The 20178-nt window shown below is 37.8% G+C and overlaps 1 protein-coding gene across 4 annotated transcripts in view; it reads left to right on the forward strand.

The window, feature by feature from the left end:
• LOC107584008 (myoD family inhibitor domain-containing protein-like) overlaps nucleotides 1-19678 on the forward strand; it is a 26483-nt gene extending 6805 nt beyond the window's left edge. For 2 of the 4 annotated variants that reach the window (XM_016270401.1, XM_016270402.1), the window contains 2 exons: nucleotides 14400-14693; nucleotides 19112-19678. In XM_016270401.1, coding sequence (XP_016125887.1) covers nucleotides 14400-14693; nucleotides 19112-19362 — 545 coding nt within the window. In that variant the 3' untranslated portion in view covers nucleotides 19363-19678. Of the gene's footprint in view, nucleotides 1-9742; nucleotides 10037-14399; nucleotides 14694-14886; nucleotides 15168-19111 lie in introns of those variants that run through there. The other 2 variants (XM_016270400.1, XM_016270403.1) reach the window with 2 other exon arrangements.
• Nucleotides 19679-20178: the final 500 nt, after the last annotated feature.

Genomic DNA, 20178 nt, shown 5'->3' on the forward strand with positions numbered 1-20178 from the left:
TACATTCTACTCAACAATAGTAATATATTTCTGCCACAATGCCTTCAAGTTAAACCGAACTTTTATTTTGACGGGTTGCCGTGAATACCTTTACATTTCTGTGTGTGTATGACATGAGGATAGTTTTACTCAAATGAAACAGTCAAATGCTCATTAAGTCACTCTCAGAGCAGTTCTGGAGATGTTGTTCATGTATTTATGTCCTCATTAGTGAGACTGCAGACGCTAATATCACCGGAAGAGTCACGAGCGTTTCAGTACGAGTACTACACACAACCGCGCGTCTGCGCCATTCATTAACACAGAGACACGCAGAATTCATATTTAAATATGAATCGTTTTGCGGCTTAATATTTACAAATACTAGTGGGAGTGGGCTCACTTGTTTGTGTGTGTGTGTGTGTGTGTGTGTGCGTGAGCGCGCGCATCGGGCGGAACTCCGCTGTGCGTGATGCAGAGAGCGCGACCGAGACTGAAATGACATGCCGTCGTGTAAATAAGATAAATAACATAAGGCTATTTAGTTTGCTTAATGAAAGAGCAATGTATAGACCTGTTCTATAAGAAAGGTAACGTTAAATGACTTCTGTTGTGATCTGGCGCTATAGAGAAAATATAATTAAATAAAATTAACTTGACCTTCTAGGGGGGCGGGCCCCTAAAATAATGGCAGGGGAAACACTGATTCACTTTTGAAGAGTGCCTTTATTTCGATCATTTTGGGCGGAAAGAGTTGATTGATTCAAGATGCAAATTTTTCAGACCACGTGTTCCTCAGACGCAAGAGCCCATTAGAACAGAGGAGTAATTTTCAAGTGATTACTTAGCCGTGGGTTATGGAATCAAAACTGGAATAAATAGGGTGAAATGCTAGCGCAGGGGTTGATTAAAATGGCCATTGTGATTCTACCTCTGTGCTAATTATTTCCTCATTGTCTTGGTGTAGACATATTTCATATGGAAAAATTCCCAACGTTTCAATTAGCGTCCTCGCAAGTGCCGAAGCCCTTTTGGAGCTCTGCAGATTTATGTGTGTAAAATTTATTTAAATTACCTCAGAGAAGAGGTGATCTACACATCTGTGAGCTATATGTTTAACACGCCATTAGCATTTCTGATTGTTCTCATTGACCATCACCACCATTCAATCGCAAGGTGGGCATTATGGGAAACGGCGCTGGGGTTTGAACTATGCGAATAATAATAGATTGGGAAGTGGCGCCTGTCTGTTAATAAGATGTAGATTTGAGGCCCACACTTTGATTAACGGTACGCTGGTGCATCTTTGAGAGCTTTAACGCAACCTGAACACAATGCTGCCTTTTCCAGCCAGAAAAGCACTTGAAATGAGAGTTGAGTGGGAGGGATTACAGGCCCTCTAACAGGGTTTTGGCTTTAACATTAAGGTTAAACCCCTTTTCTATTACAGTGATCTCTCGTGATGTGCTCCCCTCCTGCCCTGCATGTTTGCAGGTTCACTGCACCTCTGCTAGGTCATTCCGTCAGGCCTCTGATCACTCGGGGGTGATCAGGGAGCCACTGACGGACTCCATTCAGACAGCGTTCCCGCCCCGGCTAAAATCGATATGGCCACCTCCCGTTAAAAAGCCTCTCAGAAACAGACGAGCACCCCTGTCCTTTAGCCTGATTCCCGGGCTTAAGGTCTTGATTGGCACCCCCGAAGATGGTCCAGTGACCCACAGCTGTCACATTAGTGCAGTTAATGCTGAGATTGAAACGGAGCAAATAAAGGAACCTTGTCCATAGATGGATATATATTTTTAATAAACTCTCCTGGCTGGATTTAGTTGCCCCTGGAGTGCCTCTGTAAAGATCGCTCTGTGTCTGGCCTCATCCTGTACAGCCTCCAGGAGATGCATACTGCATCTAGATCCTTATGCAAGTCCTTTTTGAGTTTTTTTAGTTGTTTTTTTTGGCGAATTTGGTGGAATCTTTGAGTCACCGATGTAACTGAAACTGAAAATGCACCCCCAGCCTCCTCACATCTGTGTTGCTGGAGTTTTTTTGTTTGCAGTCGTCGCGAGGGAGGGTGGAGCAGTCTTCGATGTATGAAGTTTGGCAGCTCCCTCAGGCTCGGTCTGAGTCACGTCATAATTGATCTTTCGAGAAAATGTGGTAGCTGTGTAAAACGGCTAAATCTGTGCAAGATGTGCATTTATAACCGCGTTTGTGAAGAACTTCTGCGTTTATGGCATTCTTTCATTCCACCGTGACGGAAATGGATAGAGGGGAAGGAGGTACGGATATGGATTGCGTGAATGTTGTTTAGGGTTTCGAAACAAGGTGAAAGTAGGAAAACTCTGGTTTTGGCCTACTTTAGCAGCAACAACAACAAGCTCTTGTAGTGCAATCAAAAGTAGAGCTGGGCGATATGGCTAAAAAATGTATCAACGATATAATGTTTCATATCTTTCGGTCTTGATAATTATTGACTTTTTTTATAACCTTTTTTAATACAAAGATAGAAAAAAAACGTTTAAATTTAACCATTGTATTTTTAAATTAACCCAATTTATTGAGACAAACAACAAATATTTTGTTTTTACAGTCAAAACACAAAATAAAAATTAAACAAATATCTCATTTCTAATGTTTTATATGCAGATTAAATAGGTCTGAAGGAAACTTTTGGCATGTCGCCCGAAGCCACAGGAGGGCGCAATGAGCAAAATAATGCATCGCAATTATAATGCAGTGCAAATTGTCAACGCAAAGGAAATAACTGTCTATAAAAAGAAAAACATGCATTACGTCTAAATTAACTCGTATAAATAAAACATAATTTCATAAATTGCATAAACATTTATGAACAAAACAGCATCATGTATTTATGCATTGCTTTATACAAAGAGCCCTTCGGCAGATTGGTTGACAAAATCACGCAGATTGCCTTTAAAAACATATGAGATGCAGTGAAACGGAATAAACCTCTACAAATTTGTGACACGTTTTCTAAAAGTTTAAACTGTTTTAACTTTGCATTGCTACATCTCTTGTGTGTGACGCGAGTGCAGTAGTAGTTGTCTGTCTAAAAAATGCGCTGAATATGCGTTCTGTGTGAATGGCTTGGTTTCGGTTTTAACCTAATCAAGATCTTCTATGCATTGAGCTTCTATATTTCTCTAATATTTTGAATGAATAACGCAGCAACTGCGCATCTTGTGGTCTAGACTTATAAAACATTAAAATGCAACAACGTCACTTACATCATCATCACCGCATCTCGCGCGCCACTAATTACGCTCCCTGACTCACACCTAACATTTGATTGTACTATTTTTGCATTCAAATGCAAATGTTTATTTTAAATTCGACTAATATTAATTTTTTTAATTCACAATCTCCTCATCACAGGCAGGCACAGCACTCATTTCAGTATGTGTTTGTGTTTGTGTGTGCGTCACTCATAGCATGTGCCTATATCGTGCGCTATATCGGAAAAAAATTTCTATCGTTATCGAAGAAGGTGTACCGTCGATAAATATCGATACCGTTTTATCGCCCAGGCCTAATCAGAAGAGCAAGGCGATATCAATGTTAACATAATGGGTCCTTTTGCAGTTGAAATTTGCAGTTAAAAAGAAATGAAATATCATTGAGCATGCCTCCATGATTATTGCATTTAAGACGATTCATGATGTTAAATCTTTAAAAAAAACACACCCTTTTAGTTCTGATTCTATTTCATTGGCTATGTCTAGCTGTGTTTGAACGAACAAATGTTGCTTTACATAGGTAATCTGTTTGATGTGTATGGTGAAATGTGTTCAATCCAAGAGTGGCTAATCCAAACCCAGCTTAATACAGGACTTCCTTAAGATCACTCAGTCGATTAGTATTAATTTGAAAATAGGTTGTGCTTGTTCCACGCTATCATAGGGATTTCTGGAGGGTTTGAATGATTTTGATGGCTAGCATGCCACATAGTGCAAATGCAGATTCGAAATAGAAGTATAATTGATGAAAAGCTCAAGCCTTCACAATCTCTCTCCTTGTCTTTGGTGTTGCCGGCTGCCTTATAAAATGTAATTAAGCAGAACAAGGTCCGAAGGGGTTATTTTTTTCCACTCAATCAGCAGCCAAATTACTAAATTTGAAATTAGTAAATCCCAGGCGCCTGGCTCGGCTTGTCATTGTTACAGAGAGATGGCGTGAAAGAATAGGCGAGCGAGAGCGGGACAGACTGTGAATGACTGCGAAAAAGGGTGGCCCTGGAATATTAAACGCCTTCTCAGGTGTCACCTCTCTACAGCAGGTTTCATTTGAACAGCCAAATTTAAATGATTGTCAGAAAGAATTAAAAGTGTGCCGTAGCACAAAAAAGCTGAGTAATAGTGACTACCTATTCATCTTCTGCTAGAAATGAGTTTAAAATAAGATGTGAGCTACGGTATCTCTCAGAAATTAGATATTGTAGGGTGCCAGCAAACTGGAGGAGGTGCCGTAATAGAGTTAAAGTAGTTCTGGCATGTGACATTTGGGGCGGCTTCAAAGAACAGGGCAATTACTGTGATCAAGACACATAGTAGTCTCAAATAAATGTATTAAAGACAAAGTTTAAAAAAAATATACATAGCTGTTGTGCATGAGACAATATCAGGAAAGTTCTGGGTGAACCAGACACCTTTGTGCAATTTGCACCTTTCGTTTTACACTTTATTTGGTAGGTTTAGAATCATCTTATGTACAAAATGGATCAAGCTTGGCCAATAGATCACCTAAGTGAAAATTTAAATTCTTTTACTTCTCTTGTCAGGAAGTAAGACCTTGCCACAGAGTCGGAAGGTCAAGACGTAAACGATTTTTAATATGCTGAAGGCTTTTTTTTGCAGCCCTTTTTAATAATATTCATTCTACTTTCCTTCCCTCCAACCAGATTCCCATGGTTTTGTTTCTATAAATACGGGGAAATCATTTCAACTGAGAGAGTATATTGCTTTGGATTGAAAGGTGTAAGCTTGCCATAGGTTTTTGTTAGGAGAAATGCCACCCCGGGCTGTTTTGGGAAATGGTGGAAACTCTCTTGGTAGGTCAGTGCACATTTACAAATTAGCATTTCAATCAGAGAGACGGGCCCATGGAGCATTAAACAGTTATTTGTGTCGCATTCATATTATATACACAGAGCTAAACAAATTCTAATACAAAAATCCTAGACTGAAGGATTATTTTTCAATCTTTTTATTGGTATTTTTCAAAGAATGTTTTATTTTTTTTATATTAGAGAATTTATCTTTTCATATAAATTTAATTTTAAAATAAAAATATTATGAATTTATGTATTTATAATATTGTCAGTTTAATATAATTTTATATTTAATTATTTTTAAAATAATTATATGTAACGAATTATCATTTTAATATTTTAGTTTTTATAATTTTAAAAATGATAATATTATTTATTTCATTTTAAAAATATATTTATGAAAACCAGAGCTTTAGGCTTTCGGCAGATTATATCATTTGTAATAAAACCTGATTAAAGCTGGAAGAATCGCATATTATTCTTGTTATCAGTTATAACTTCAGCCTACAAAAGATCAAACCATTTAAGCAGAAATTTCCACTAACTTGACCATTTCAACTTCAGATGTTTTTCACCCTCATGTTCTTACTGTCGACCAGTACTTTGTGTTTTTTCGCTGGCCAACTCTTTTGTACAGGTAATGATTGTTAGCCATTAGCAGATGATGATAAGAAATGGATGGGGGCTGTTTAGCTGGATGACATGACTTGACAAGTGAATTAATGTATGTTCCGTTTGATGGGCGTCCTAATGGGGCACAGCAAACAGCTCCACTCTTAGGATGAAATATTAAAAGGCCTCGAGCCGCAAAAAAACAGGGACCTACTTTTTTTTTTTCCTGTCTCTCTCTCTCTTTACCTTTCAGTCTCCATAGAGAGCTGCGCAAATGAGAGAACATCCTGCCCCGTCTCACCTCCTTTCCGACATCCCTCCTGCTTGACCGAATTTTCACCGTCTTGTTTATGCCGCTCCACACTGTTGACGTTCATACATATTCGTTCTTGGGAGGTCCGCCATGCTCTGCTTCCACGTCTTTGGGGTACAATTTCAAATTCTTCCAGCGGAGCTATTTTCTGTGACACCAAGGCAAAGGGGTGTTTATCCACAGTTTTACATAGAGAGCGACGCCACGGTGGCGCGGCGTCTCTCCTGGGCGTCCCGGCTCACCGTCCCCGCGTGGGGTGCGCGCCGAACGTGCGGTGACAAATGGCAATTATATTTGTGTGTTCTTCATGAATCCATCAAACACTGGCCTTTTAAAAATGCTCCCAGGATATTTGAGGCTGTCAGATCCAGGGGACCAAATTGGGATGCAACTTAGACAGTCAAGAAGCACTCACCCCCTGTTTGCCTGTGATGTGTTTGACAGAGTGTGTAGAGGAATACCATGTATTATTCAACTACAAATGTACACTCTCAACAGTTGTTGATATGTTGGAAGCAGAGCGGTTAGAAGACCAATTTGGACTGTTTTCTTTTCGCCCCTCCCTCCCTTCCGTACCATAACATGGTGTTTTAATGCGACCTGTCAGCTTGTGTACAATCACCGATTGCAATGCAACGCTTGTTTTTTACGCTTAGTGCGGGTATTCAATTTTTATCACCTATCATACCTCGGGTTGAAGGCAACATTTATATTTTATCGAGGGGGAACTTTTCTTGTGGGTTGCATTGGCCTTTGGGCTTTCGTCAAGCCCATGCGATCCTATCAGTGTGCATCAGATGCCCACAACATTCTCTGTTCTGTTGTTGGCAACGTGTTTCAAGATGCATGTGGAACGTGTTCCTGACTGGGCAGCTTTTGAGGCTGTCTGGTGAAGCAGAAGGTAATGTAGTGTTGTGATTAAAGATCAGGTCTGGTTCAAAATGCTGCAAGGGAGGATCCATAAACCATCACCGTTGTGCCCTTGGGCAGGACACTTAACACCAGGCCGCTCCGGATGGACTGTCCTGATGTACAAATAACAGTTAATAAATGATTGCTTTTTAATAACTGCTGTTGCTTTTATATGTTTTTAAAACTTGACTTTCTTTGTAAGTAAGGTAGCTACCAAGCATGCAGTGACAATGAAGAGCTTTTGTATTGAGGATTTTAAAACCTCAAAGGCTGTTGATGTGCAAAAAAAATAAATAATAGAAAATGTAAAATGTGCATAATTTTAACTAGCAAGTCAGTATTCGATTTTTAAGTAAATGTGCAAATAAAACATCTTACAGTAAATTTTATTATAAGGACAGTCCTTTTGGAGCAACCTGATGTTATCTTAAGAAACTGAAGTTTTCCTTGATTTTTTTTATTTTTTTACTTAAAAAAAACCTTGATGAAAACTGCTACTGCAATTTTCTTGGTGAAAAGACCATTTGTGACCCTGAACCACAAAACCAGTCATAAGTAGCACAAAAAATACATTTTATGGGTCAAAATGATTGATTTTTCTTTTATGCCAAAAATCATTAGGATATTAAGTAAAGATCATGTTCCAAGAAGAGATTTTGTAAATTTTCTACCGTAAAAATATAAAAAGTACTTTAATTACTGGGAAAGTGGCCTTTCAACTAACTGAAATATAATAATTTGAAGTTATTTTAAATTTGAATACATTTATATATTATAAATCTTTTTTGAAAACTTGTTTTAAAAGTGCATTTTTATTTTTTAAAAATTCAGAAATATTTTATCTAATATTTATATTGTGTTTTTAGCTTTATTTCAATTAACAAAAACATTTTAAAATAGTTTTAGTTAACCATAACAACACTGACCAGCACCCTTCTAGCCTTGAGTTTTGGTGACCACTACTCCACACTTTGTATAGTGATTATAAAAGATACAAAAATTAATTAAATCATAATTAAACAAATGAAGCCTCTTGGTAGCCAATAGAGTATCCTGTTGGTTCCCTACATGTGTTTGACAGTAGCCTTGTCCAAATACCCACACTTGCGGTCTTTGCACTTGACCACTTGACTACTTATATGACGTATTTGGCCCAAGTGTTCAATGAGCATGAAGACCACAAGTGTGTGTCGAACTTTTCATTACCTGATGGGACACACTTGTAGTGTTGTAAAAATGCAAGTGTTTACATAGCTTTATTTTAATTTTAATTTTAAATACTTTGCATTTTAAAATCAACTTCTAAATGTCTGTTCAGTAGTACAATTAAAATTTGTGGTGCTTCTAATTAAGTGATAAAAAGCAGTTGCAAATGTTGTACAAAATAAATATCACCACTACTCATCTTTGCACCAATAAAACGTAAAAACAGTGTTTTTCTACCAAATTATATGTAATAGCTAATTATTATATTAATATTTAACTTGCATTGGAAAGGTTTCCGTGACCTCTCGCGAGATCTCAGCAAAAAGTCTCACGATTTATTTCCAGAACATAATGCATGATGGGATACACTAAACCTCGAATAGCGCTCCGGAGCAGTATTCGAGATAGTGTACTTTAAGGGCACTGCGCTCTGGCGTTTTTAAGACCTGGGACAGTCTTGCGCACGCACTTCCTGTCGCTCGCACGCACGCGCTCTCAAGTGGCCAAGACCGCAAGTGTGGGTATTTGGACAAGGGGAGTGTTATCGCTCCTGTTTGCTAGCTGTAGTGTACATGGACAGCTGGCTGATGAGGTCGCCATGGCCTGTTTTTAATTGTGTTATTTTACATTCCCCTCAGCGCAGGATGCCCAGGATGATATGTTGTTATAAAGAGGTGGGCTGGATTTCTTCTCTAGTTCACAATAATAGTACAGTCAGTGTGGACCTCCCATCAAAAGAAAAAAGTAATTAAGAGAAAACTCATTTCACATGGTCTCTGAGAAATGCAGGTGTCGCTGCCTTAAAACACACCAGACGAAATGCAAAGATCATTGCACAAAAGCCAGAATAAAGTAAAAAAAAAATAATCCAGAAATACAGGAAAATTATGAATAATTCAAAGGAGCCCAATAAACATGATGTGCATATCCTGAAGGAGAGTACATAAAAATCCCAGTAGAGCTGAACGCACACTAGTGTCACTAACAGTACTCACTTTGCCATGGCTACTGTTGCATCAGATAGAGCCTCTCAGTTCAGACTGCGACCTTGTCATGTGTGTCACATGTACGAAGACTGAAAGCGCCTGGTTTTATGGAAGAGTGTATTCAGGTTATGGAGTGCATAGTGTTAGGATTGGGAATTGAAAACTGTTTTTATAAAAAAGAAATACACATATAAATCAAATTAAATAAAAATACAATCAAGCACTCGTGCGTGATGAACTAAATTTGAACAGGTAATTGCATGCTTTTTATTTTCCTATTTTCCTTTGAAATTACTAAACTATATTGATAATTAGCTCATTAATTAACTGGGATTGTTAAGTGCAGTTGGGATGGGAGACAGAATCCTTATTTCAGTTTTTTACAGGGCATGATGGAATATGAATCCCCTGTGTAAAGTTTGTGATTTAAAATTGGTAAATATTTGCTAAATATAAAATTCTTGGTTTGTTTTTTACTTGAAATTTACTAAAGTTGTCATTCATGTTTCGCAATAAAGTTCTTTTCTTGTTTTAAATTTTTAATATTACAATAAAAGCTATAAAAGGCCAGTAATTTAGCCAGAACATCATATTGCCAATCCAGCTGTGAAGTCTCTCTGGTCCAAACTTTTTTGATTAAAAAAAATTCTATCTCTTTCTCTTTAGCTCAACCTCAGCCTCTGCCCCAGCCAGCAACATCCCTGCAGCATGGCATCGACGGAGAGGCTGCCAGACAGCAGAACGGCCTGCACACGGTGCTAAGTAACGGCAACGGCACGCCCCGCGGGGTCACACAGCCGCCCTCCGCCGGCCCCACATCTGAGTCCAGGAAGCACCAGTCACCCGTCTCGCACCGCATGCAGAGAAAGCTTCGCTCTAGTCTGTCGGTCAACAGCGACAGCAGCAGAAGGAGCAAAAGCAGCTCGACAGGTTCCCATAAACCCGGCTCAACTCCAGAGGGTACGTGATATCATACACGCAAACATACACTCACACACAAACTCGTATGTGCTTGCAGATTTCTTATCCTGGTCTTCCCCTCCCTTCGTCTAACCACAACTAATATGTGACTTTTCTGTTCTGTTTCCCATAAATGCACTGCTTTATTTCATCTTTCATAACTCCAACTAGATTGATCTCTTTATTTCTGTGATGTTGTATTGTCTCGCAAATGGGAAGGAAAAACAGAAGGCTGAGCTGAAAAAAGCAACTTGCGCATTGTCAGGTGTGATGGTAAGGAGAGGGCAGTAATGAAGGAGATCGCTGGTGCATTAGTAATGGTCACCAAGGTGTGACCTTTTAACAAGACTTCGGAGAGCGGGGGGTCTGCCATGTGTCAACCCCACCTCAGCAGGGGCCGACGCTACCTTCTCTTACAGTGTCCTCTCATTAAGACCGGCTCTCTGCCTTGCTCCTGTGTACCAGCGATGCTTTTCTGGGTCATGTATTGCAGTTTCTTTACTGCATGATGTTCAATCATGCCTGTCTGATACCATATCCCGTTTAAATCAAGCAAAGTCTTGTGCCTGCTGAGCACTTTGGATTTTCTGTAAAGCACTTTGTATGTTTTCTATGTTTCATTCAAGGCGACCTGGCATTCAGCTGAATTAGAAGCGATAATTTGGGAATCATCATTCTGAATGGCTTGGGATACCAAGTGACTGTACTAAGCCCGGATGCGTTTAAAAATGAAATGAAATAGCTTGACGAGTGTGACTTTCTCCTGCTGATGTGTTTCAGGAACTTTGGAAAAAGAAATTGAAATTTTATTTTATTTTTCTTCTATATTTTATATATTTTTTCCCTCTATATTTTATTCAAATTTTCTTCTATATGTTTTTCTTATCAATTTAATTTTAATTTTAAATTTATTTAGTTTGTTTATTCATTTATTTATAGCCTTTTGTTCATAGTCACTAACCATAATTATATGCTCTATGCATAGTACATTGTTGGTGTTTGCTTTTGCTACAGTAGTTGGTTTTATTAAGAGAAGACCTTCTTGTACTATATTTATTGGACAGTACTTTTTTTTGTATTTATAAAAATAATTTGAGTAATACAGTCTTACATGCAGGTTGAGTTATCAATTCGTTTCTATATTTATTTATTAATTTTTATTTATTTTCTTTAATATTAAGATTTATTTATTATAAAAGTAATCTTAGGCACACACACTTATTGGGGGACACATGATCCTGTGTTTGTGAACCGGCGAAAACTATTTTTAATTTTCCAAGACTGGAAAGTTTTCAAAAGGATTTATCACTCAGGTGATTCGCGAGTAGGAGCCTACTGTGAGGTGTAGCGAACGTTATCATCTCCCCACGGATTTAACAGAAATGTGTATCTTAAAAGGCGTCATAGTTTTCACATCTTAAGTGAACATCAAAATGTGTAAACTCAGAGTGAGGCTTTGAGCTTTTATTTTGAAACTGCGATGTATTCTCCTGAGTTTGCGTAGATTTATAAATGATTTACCTTACAAATCTGATGAAATGGCGCATGTTGCGTTCCCAGATGGACGTTATAATAAACCCAAACTCACAACAACATGCAGAGATGGAGTTTGAGACGCTCCACACATGTAAATGATAACAGTTCCTGTGGAACTACTGTGAACGGAGCGGCTGTGTGACGCATGTACTTAACCTACACGCATATAAATAATTAAAATGCATATACTGTATTAGAACTGCATTGCATATAATTATTTAATTAAATCGTAGCATTTGTGAATTCACAATTATGCTTAATTATGATTTTAATATATCATGCAGCCTTGGAAAACAGACTAATAATGTGTTTTATACATTCTCGTCTGTGAAATGCGCCACTTCCGGTATTTTGCCGGTTAGTCGACGCGAGCAAAATGAAGTCAGGGATTTAAAAAAATCGAATAAAATCCGACAGTTCTATTCTGAGACCTCAAAGACTAACATCTTACAGTACATTTTATTGTAAGGACAGCCCTCTTGGAGTAACCTGATATTATCTTGAGAAAATCAAGTTTTCCTTGATTTATTTATTTAAGTTAAAAAAGCTTGGTGAGAACAGCTACTGTAATTTTCTTGATAAAAATAAAAACATTTATTCAAACTGCACTGCAAAAACGACTTGTTTTGAACTTATAAAAATTAGTGATGTCACCAACATTTTATATTTTCTTTTTAATTTTAGTTGGTTTTAGTAATTTTTTGTGCTTATGTCATTTTTAATATTATTTATATTTCTATATAGTTTCTATATAGTTTCATTTTTCTTCAGTTTAGTTATTATAGTACTTTAATAAAAACTAGGAAAGTTCCCTTTGCAACTAACTGAAATTAAACTAATACATTTAAATATTACAAATACATTTTAAAACCTTGTTTTAAAGAAATATTTTATGTACTATTTATATCACGTTTTTATAGCTTTATTTTAATTAACAAAAACATTTTAAAATAGATTTAGTTAACAACACTGACCAGCATCCGTCTAGCCCTGAGCTTTTGGTGACCACTACCCCACACTTTGTATACTGATTATAAAATATGCTCAAATTAATTTGATCATAATTAAACAAATGAAGCATCTTGGTACATGTGTTTGACAGTGGGATCGCTCCTGTTTGCTAGCTGTAGTGTACATACAGATGGACAGCTGGCTGATGAGGCTGTCATGGCCTGTTTTTAATTGTGTTATTTTACATTCCCCTCAGCATCTTCCCAGGGTGATATGTTGTTATAAAGAGGTGGTCTGAATTTCTTCTCTTGTTAACATTAATAGCACAGTCAGTGTGGACCTCCCACCAAAAGAAAAAAAGTAATTAAGAGAAAACTTATTTCACATGCTGTTTGAGAAATTCAGGTGTCACTACCTTAAAACACACCACATAAAATGCAAAGATCTTAGCATAAAAGCCAGAATAAACTAAAAGAAAAAAATCCTGCAATGCTAGAAAATGATGAATAATTCAAAGGAGCCCAATGAACATGATGTGCGTATCCTGAAGGAGAGTACATAAGACTCCCAGCAGAGCTGAATGCACACTAGTGTTGCTTACAGTACTCACTTTGACTACTGTTGCATCAGATAAAGCCTCTCGGTTCAGGCTGCGTGAAGACTGAAAGTATAAAAGAGTGTATTCAGGTTATGGATCACACGGCATTAGGATTGGGAATTGAGAACTAGTTTTTGTTTACATTTAGTCATTTAGCAGACGCTTTTATCCAAAGCGACTTACAAATGAGGACAATAGAAGAAATCAAAACCAATAATATGTAAGTGCTGTGACAAGTTTCGGTTAGCCTAACGCAGTACACATAGCACGTTTTAAAAAAAATAATAAATAAAAAGAAAAATGAGTAGATAGAATAGGGAAGGCTAGTGTTAAGGCCCGTTCACACCAAGAACGATAACTATAAAGATAATTATATAACCAGCGGATGATATCGTCCGTTTATTCCAACGATTATACACGATCGTTTGCCGCTTTAAATTCTCAAGCTCGTTATAACAGGATTAATTCTGATTGGCTGTCAATATTTTTATCGTTCATCAGCTGGAAAAAATCATTCTGAAAGTGATTCCAACGATATCGTTTCTCTGTGCCTTTATCGTTATAGCTGTGGTGTGGACTCTGCTATTCTTTAATATTAAGAACGATTTTTAGAACTATATCTTTATTGTTATCTTCATAGTTATCGTCCTTGGTGTGAACAGGCCTTTAAAGGGTCTTTTTTAATAAATAAAAAGAAAACAAAAAGATAGAATAGAAAAAGAATAGAGAGTGCAAGGGTTAGAAGGTCAAGTGTTTTTTTTTGCTTAAAACCAGTTCTGTTTTTTTTTTAAATTTAATTTACACATTTAAATAAATATAAAAAAAAAACAACAACCAATTACTTTTGTGTGATGCATTAAATGTGAATAGTTAATTGCATGCTTTTTATTTTCCATTATTTCCCCCTTGAAATTACTAAAATAAATTGATAATTAACTCATTAATGAACTGGATTAGGAGCCAGAATCCTTATTCGTTTTTTACAGGGCATGATGGAACATATGAATCCCTTGTGTATGTTTGAATAAACTTTGTGATTAAAATTTGGTGAATATTTGCTAAATACAAATTTCTTGTTTTGTTACTTAAAGTTTACTTAATAAAGTTGTCTTTCACATTTCGCCATAAAGTGCATTCTTTTTCTGTTTTAAAGTTCAAATTAAAATAAATGCTATAAAGGGCCAGTAATTCATCCAAAACATAATGTTACCAATCCAGATGTGAAGTCTCTCTGGTCCAAACTGATGATTACAAAAAATTCTGTCTCTTTCTCTGTAGCTCAACCTCAGCCTCTGCCCCAGCTAGCAACATCCCAGCAGCATGGCATCGACGGAGAGGCTGGCAGGCAGCAGAACGGCCTGCACGCTGTGCTAAGTAACGGCCACGGCACGCCATGCGGGGTCACACAGCCACCCTCCACCAGCCCCACCTCCGAGTCCAGGAAGCACCCGTCGCCCGTCTCACACCGTGTGCAGAGAAAGCTTCGCTCTAGCCTGTCGGTCAACAGCGACAGCAGCAGAAGGAGCAAAAGCAGCTCGACGGGTTCCCATAAACCCGGCTCAACTCCAGAGGGTACATGACATCACATATGCAAACATACACTCACACTCAAACTCATATGTGCTTGCAGATTTCCTCTCCTGGTCTTCCCCTCCCTTCACCTAACCGCAACTAATTTGGGACTTTTCTGTTCTGTTTCCCATAAATGCACTGCTTTATTTAATCTTTCATAACTCGAACTAGATTGATCTCTTTATTTCTGTAGTGTTGTCTTGTCTCACAAATGGGAAGGACAAACAGAAGGCCGAGCTGAAAAAAGCAGCTTGCACATTGTCAGGTGTGATGGTAAGGAGAGGGCAGTAATGAAGGAGATCGCTGGTGCATTAGAAATGGTCACCAAGGTGTGACCTTTTAACAAGACTGCGGAGAGTGGGGGGTCTGCCATGTGTCAACCCCACCTCAGCAGGGGCCATCGCTACCCGCTCTCACAGTGTCCTCTCATTAAGACCCGCTCTCTTCCTTGCTCCTGTGTACCAGCACCCCTTTCCTGGCTTATGTATTGTGGTTTATTTACAGCATGATGTTCAATCATGCTTGTCTGATACCATAACCTTTTTTAATCAAGCAAAGGCTTGCACCTGTTGAGCACTTTTAGATTCTCTGTAAAGCTGTTTTTATGGTATATATGTTTCATTTGACGTGCCCTGGCATTCAGCTGAATTAGGACTTATATAAATAGGATTTATAGACTAGCTATTTTATTATATATTTTAATTTAGTTTTTTTTTTAATGTTTATTCATTTATTTATAGCCTTTTGTTCACAGTCTCTAACCATAATTATATGCTTAATGCATAGTACATCGTTGTTGTTTCCTGTTGCTACAGCATTTGTTTTTAGTAAGAGAAGAGCTTCTTGTACTATATTTATTGGACAATAATTTTTTTAATGTATTTGTCAATATAATTAGAATAATACAATCTTGAGTGCAGGTTGAGTCATCAATTCATTTCTATATTTATCTATTCATATTTATTAATTTTTTTAGATCAGGATTTATTTGCACAAAAGCAACCATAGGCACATACATCTATTGGGGACACTTTATCCTGTGTGTGAACCGGCAGGAAAGTATGTGAACATTTTCCAAGACTGGAAAGTTTTCGAAAGGATTTATCACTCAGGTGATTCGCGATTAGGAGCCTACTGCGAGGTACGTGTAACAAACGCTATCATCTCCTTAAAGGCGTCATAGTTTTCACATCTTAATTGGAGGGGGGGTGGGTGAACAGTTCAATAAGTCTGTCTCATTACAGCTTGTGTGCGACGTGCGTTATTTGTAGAACTGTGTTTTGAATCAATATGTTCTCTCAAGTAGTAATTTCCCCCTGGAAAACTGCAAGCTGTTGTGTTTTAATGTTTACACGGATTACCATAATCTGTTTGCCTGTGAAATTAGCCTCTAAACAGCCTGGGAAGCTGAAGAATAAAGCTTTACAAGATCTCTGCTCAGGGGATTGCGATTCCTCGTGTTCTTGGCCGCCGTCGCCGGCTGCGATAACAGCAACCCCAGCAGAAAATCAACTAATTGAGAGATCTTTTGTTCCGTTGCGGGTGGGTTAGGACCTTGAGTGATGGCGTGTTTGTGATTGTGTTGTGTTGTAAGCACGCAGTCGTCTAAAATCCCTCTGACAAATTCAATTAAGGCTGCGGGGTGTACGCAGAAAGCTAGCGTGGTCATTAGCGGTGCATCGTAATGCCATGTTTTCCCATCTTTGCAGCTTCCCCAGCGTATCCGGATCTCTCTTTCAAAAAGTTTACTGCGCTCACTTCCGTATTGACTGCAAATTAACTGCTTTTTTATTTTATTTTATCCCCCTCTCATTTGGTCTCTAAAGCCGCCAAGTACGACCCATGCAGCAGTCAGACTTTCTTCACTGCTCGCCGGCCTGCGACTCTTCCAGCTTGTTTTATGTCACGCTTCCTTTCTTTTTGATGTTAGCCTTTGGAGTTTTCCAGATGTCTCTAACTATTTCCTCAGAGGTGCTGGAGCTGTTTTTGGCCTGGCGGAATCTGGGCATCCTCCGCTCGGGCTGAAATTAAACATGAACCCTCTCATTGGGCCGGTGTTGGTTTTGCAGCTGAGATAAGGCAGCCCGTCTCCTGTGTACATTACACAGACTCTCATTCCTTAAGATTCACACTAATCGCTGCTGATAAATTATACATCCAAGGGAATTCATTATGTACTGTAGCTTTTAAATCCATTTCTAGAAAGAAATTGTTAGCTAAAAAAAGGACAAGGAAAATAGAGCGAAAGAATTGATGTGGACACGTGTAATTTTTCGTACTTGTTTAATAGGATGGCACAGGGTTATTATAGTTAACTAAAACTAGAAACCATAAAAAAATAATTCATTACTTGAGATAAATTAAACTTTAAATAAAATAAAATAACATCAAATAATAAAAAAAAAACCTTAACATATTTTAGTTCAGCTCGTTGCCAAAGCAACATTTTTCACTTTCGTTTAGTTTAACTTAATATACTTAAATTAATAACTAAACTGAAATAAAATGAATAAAAACTATACATTTAAAAAAATTACAAAAATACAACAAAATTGCTAGAATAGTACCTCAAGGATACTAAATTAACACTGGTATGGCGCAAATTGAATCACTATTAAATTAATCACTAATCAAATAGCAAGCATGCCATTTTTGATTAATAAGTATCGTATATAAGTACTTTATTTGTAAACGGTTGACGTGGCTGTCCAATAAGTTGGTATTGGCGAAATCTAAATGTACAGCTGTTTGACCTTTCAGAAAGCTGGTGTTTTAAGCCTTTGGTGGGCCTGCATGCAAACTCGTTTCATGTTCAAACACTGTCCAGGCTGCACAGCACCACCGCTGGTCAGCTCCACCGCCTACAAAAAAAATCACTTTGATCAAACAAACATGAACATCCAGTGGTCTTCAGGCCTCGTCCTTGCTCTCTCTCTCTCCCTCACCAGAGCCCAATCAAACCCAGCGATCTCTCTGACAGCTCACCACGGACTGATGAAAGCCATGCAAATTCACGTTTTAGGCTGATAACGATACACACCACATCGCTGTGATTTCTCCAATGCACCGCGGTTTAGGTTCTACAGTTGATTAGAGGTCCGAGCGGCACGTCCGGGCTGGTAGGGGTTCACTGTTATTCTCTACGGCACTGTTTATGCGGAAGCGCAATGTGTGCATCTTTCTGCTTATTGAAGCTGTAATCTTAGTTTGAGTGAAAGATGTTCTCTTTTTACATTGCCATTTTGTTGTAGTTAGGTTTTTCTGTAATTCACATTAACTTTGTATGCCCTGTACATATTACCACACTACAGTCTGATTGTAAAGTAAATATGAGTATTTACCTCTATTGAGAGAGGTAAGGTTTCAGCCGTTGATAAGTCATCTACACTAAAAAAAAAAAACATTGGTGTAGAAACATGGAACACAGAAAATGCTAGTAAATTTTACATTTAATTACAAAGAAATTGCAAGTAACACATTAATTTAAATGTGAAAATTAGACAAAAATAAAAAAATACTGCAATAGTCTATTTACAACTTCAAAAATTATTTTTACTCACAAACAGTACAGTATACTTTGGTTATGCTAAAATTAATTAACTAATTATTTTATTTATTTACGTATATCAACAGATTGCTGGCAAGCGCTCTGACAAACCCATAATATCCCAAAAGATGGACAGATGGTCATTTTAAAACAATATATATTCACGAATAGGCCACGTAGCTGTTTGGTTACTCTATGTAAATACATTGTGTTTTTTATTATTTATTTAATTATTTTTTACACACTTTCCTAAAAGATGGTCGGCCAGTGCTCCTGCAAAACTGTGTATCCATATCATCTTAAACAACAGTAATTTGGCATCGTATGTGGCGGCCCTGCGAGAGGAAGGTTAAATGTTAATCAAAGATGAAGGAAACGACAGCATTAACGTGCCAATTTGCTGGCGAAAATGTTGGACGTTGTTAATCAGCTTTACGTGACCAACCCTGTGCTTTTGCATGATAATAACCCCATTATTCACAAAGCTACTAATCAACCCAAAAGTGGAATTCGTTCCTTTTGAATTTCTCTGATTCCTCTTTTGCTCTCACCGCTGCTAAACCGCCGTCTTCACCTCCTACACACACACACACATACATACACACACACGACACATACTGCAGAAAGCTTTTTGTTACCCCCATATTATGATTAAAAAAAAAAACTAAAATTTTTGCTTTAAAAAAAAAAGTATTTATTACGGCTAATTTTTGTTAATTTGATTATAAAGGTGAAGTTTGTAGTTTTTGCACCACTGGCAACACCAAAATACATAGCAAAATTGATCACATGAAATTTAGAACAAAACATTTTTTGTATGTTTATTCAATGCTTTTTTTCTGTTCTGCCCACTGCAATACTCTGAGAGCAGACTGCTGTGTCCACTGCATCCTGGCCTGCCTGTTTTGTGAATTTCTCACTCTGTGCAATATGGTGGTGGCTCAGGCCTCGTGCGGCACCTGCACATCAGAAGCCTGTTGCTGCTGCTGCTGCGCAGACGACCTGGGAGACGACTGCAACTGCCCTTGTGACATGGACTGTGGCATTATGGATGCGTGCTGTGAGTCCTCGGACTGCCTGGAGATCTGCATGGAGTGCTGCGGGATCTGTTTCCCAACATAAAAGCCCTGATACATGCAGGCCACAGCCAGGACAGATGTTGAGCGAGAGAGTGTGTGTCTGTGTGAGTATGTGTGAATGAGAGCTATGGAGTGTGTTCTTTTCACACTTGTGAAAAATCTGTTCCTCAGCTAAAGATGACCATAAAGGTCATAAGAAAGGAATAAAATACATGACATACTTCACGTATCCTTGTAGACTAAAAGTGCATAAAGACATAGATATTCAGCGCTTCATATTAAATGCTTTAATGTATCAGAGCTTGTTCTATTTACTGTTTTTACATCTCTTTGCAGAGGTTTTTGACATTGTTTTTAAAGACACTTCACCCTTTATAATTTTAAAAACTTGCAGATGTTGAAATTAAAACGGTAGACGTCACACAACATGAGGTTGCGCTGCACATCACTGTAATTTGAGTGGAAACGCGGCACTTTCACACTGTCAGAGGTCAAGCCTTTGTGGGTGTTAAGAGGGATTCTTATTTTGAACTGTTTCTGAAAAACAGAGAGGGCTGTTTAAATGATGCCAATTTTGTAAGTCTTTATTTAAACTGTCTACTGTAGCTCATTTTATTAAATGTCCCTAAGTTCTTGAAACAACATTAGCAGTTAGCTTGCTGGTGCTTTAAAGACACAGATGAACTGGATGCACAGAATAGTGTAGAATGCAGATGCCGAAATCCACTTTATGCAAGATTTTTCGTAACTCGACAAGTTACATGTAAACTTTTTGTTTTTCTTTATTAAGCCTCTGCTAAAGATACACTATAAAAGCCCCTTTTTGCTTTAGTACTTAAGTGAATGCTCAATACACTAT

Source organism: Sinocyclocheilus grahami, unplaced genomic scaffold (assembly GCF_001515645.1).
Source record: "Sinocyclocheilus grahami isolate Dianchi unplaced genomic scaffold, SAMN03320097.WGS_v1.1 scaffold56.1, whole genome shotgun sequence".
NCBI classification, from domain to species: domain Eukaryota; kingdom Metazoa; phylum Chordata; class Actinopteri; order Cypriniformes; family Cyprinidae; genus Sinocyclocheilus; species Sinocyclocheilus grahami.